The sequence below is a fragment of the Penaeus monodon genome, chromosome 34, assembly GCF_015228065.2.
Source record: "Penaeus monodon isolate SGIC_2016 chromosome 34, NSTDA_Pmon_1, whole genome shotgun sequence".
NCBI classification, from domain to species: Eukaryota; Metazoa; Arthropoda; class Malacostraca; order Decapoda; family Penaeidae; genus Penaeus; species Penaeus monodon.
Window position 1 is genome coordinate 20,930,173 of NC_051419.1, and position 385 is coordinate 20,930,557.

Genomic DNA, 385 nt, shown 5'->3' on the forward strand with positions numbered 1-385 from the left:
CCTCGCCTGCCCTGAGTTGGACATTTATGGTTTATGGTTACATAAGCCTATTCGTATAGTAAACTGGTGTCTTGTATACTTACATACTATTTTTCGTGTTCTTGTATCATGATAACATGATAACACACTGTTCAATAATTTCATCGATTTTATTTCGATTTTTTAATCTTGCTATCCATCCTCGCCTTGTAGCCGCTCATAATAAGCCACTCGGGTATGGTCCTCACCATCGCCAGCTGGACCGTGAGAGAAAGGCGTCCCTCGGTGAATTCAGGGAAGCCATGCAAATTTATTTTGTAAAGCAGGTTTTCAAGATGATGTAAATATTCTTTCTAAGATTGTCAAAGGCAGCTTCTTTTACTTGTTATTATTATTGATAGTAGAA

At 37.9% G+C, this 385-nt stretch overlaps 1 protein-coding gene across 1 annotated transcript in view; it reads right to left on the reverse strand.

Moving 5' to 3' along the window:
• Positions 1-134: 134 nt before the first annotated feature.
• LOC119594646 (hydroxysteroid dehydrogenase-like protein 1) overlaps positions 135-385 on the reverse strand; it is a gene marked incomplete in the record, with an annotated part of 4,258 nt that continues 4,007 nt past the window's right edge. Inside the window, 1 exon segment of the mRNA XM_037943693.1 lies at positions 135-236. Within this exon segment, the coding sequence (XP_037799621.1) occupies positions 150-236 (87 nt within the window).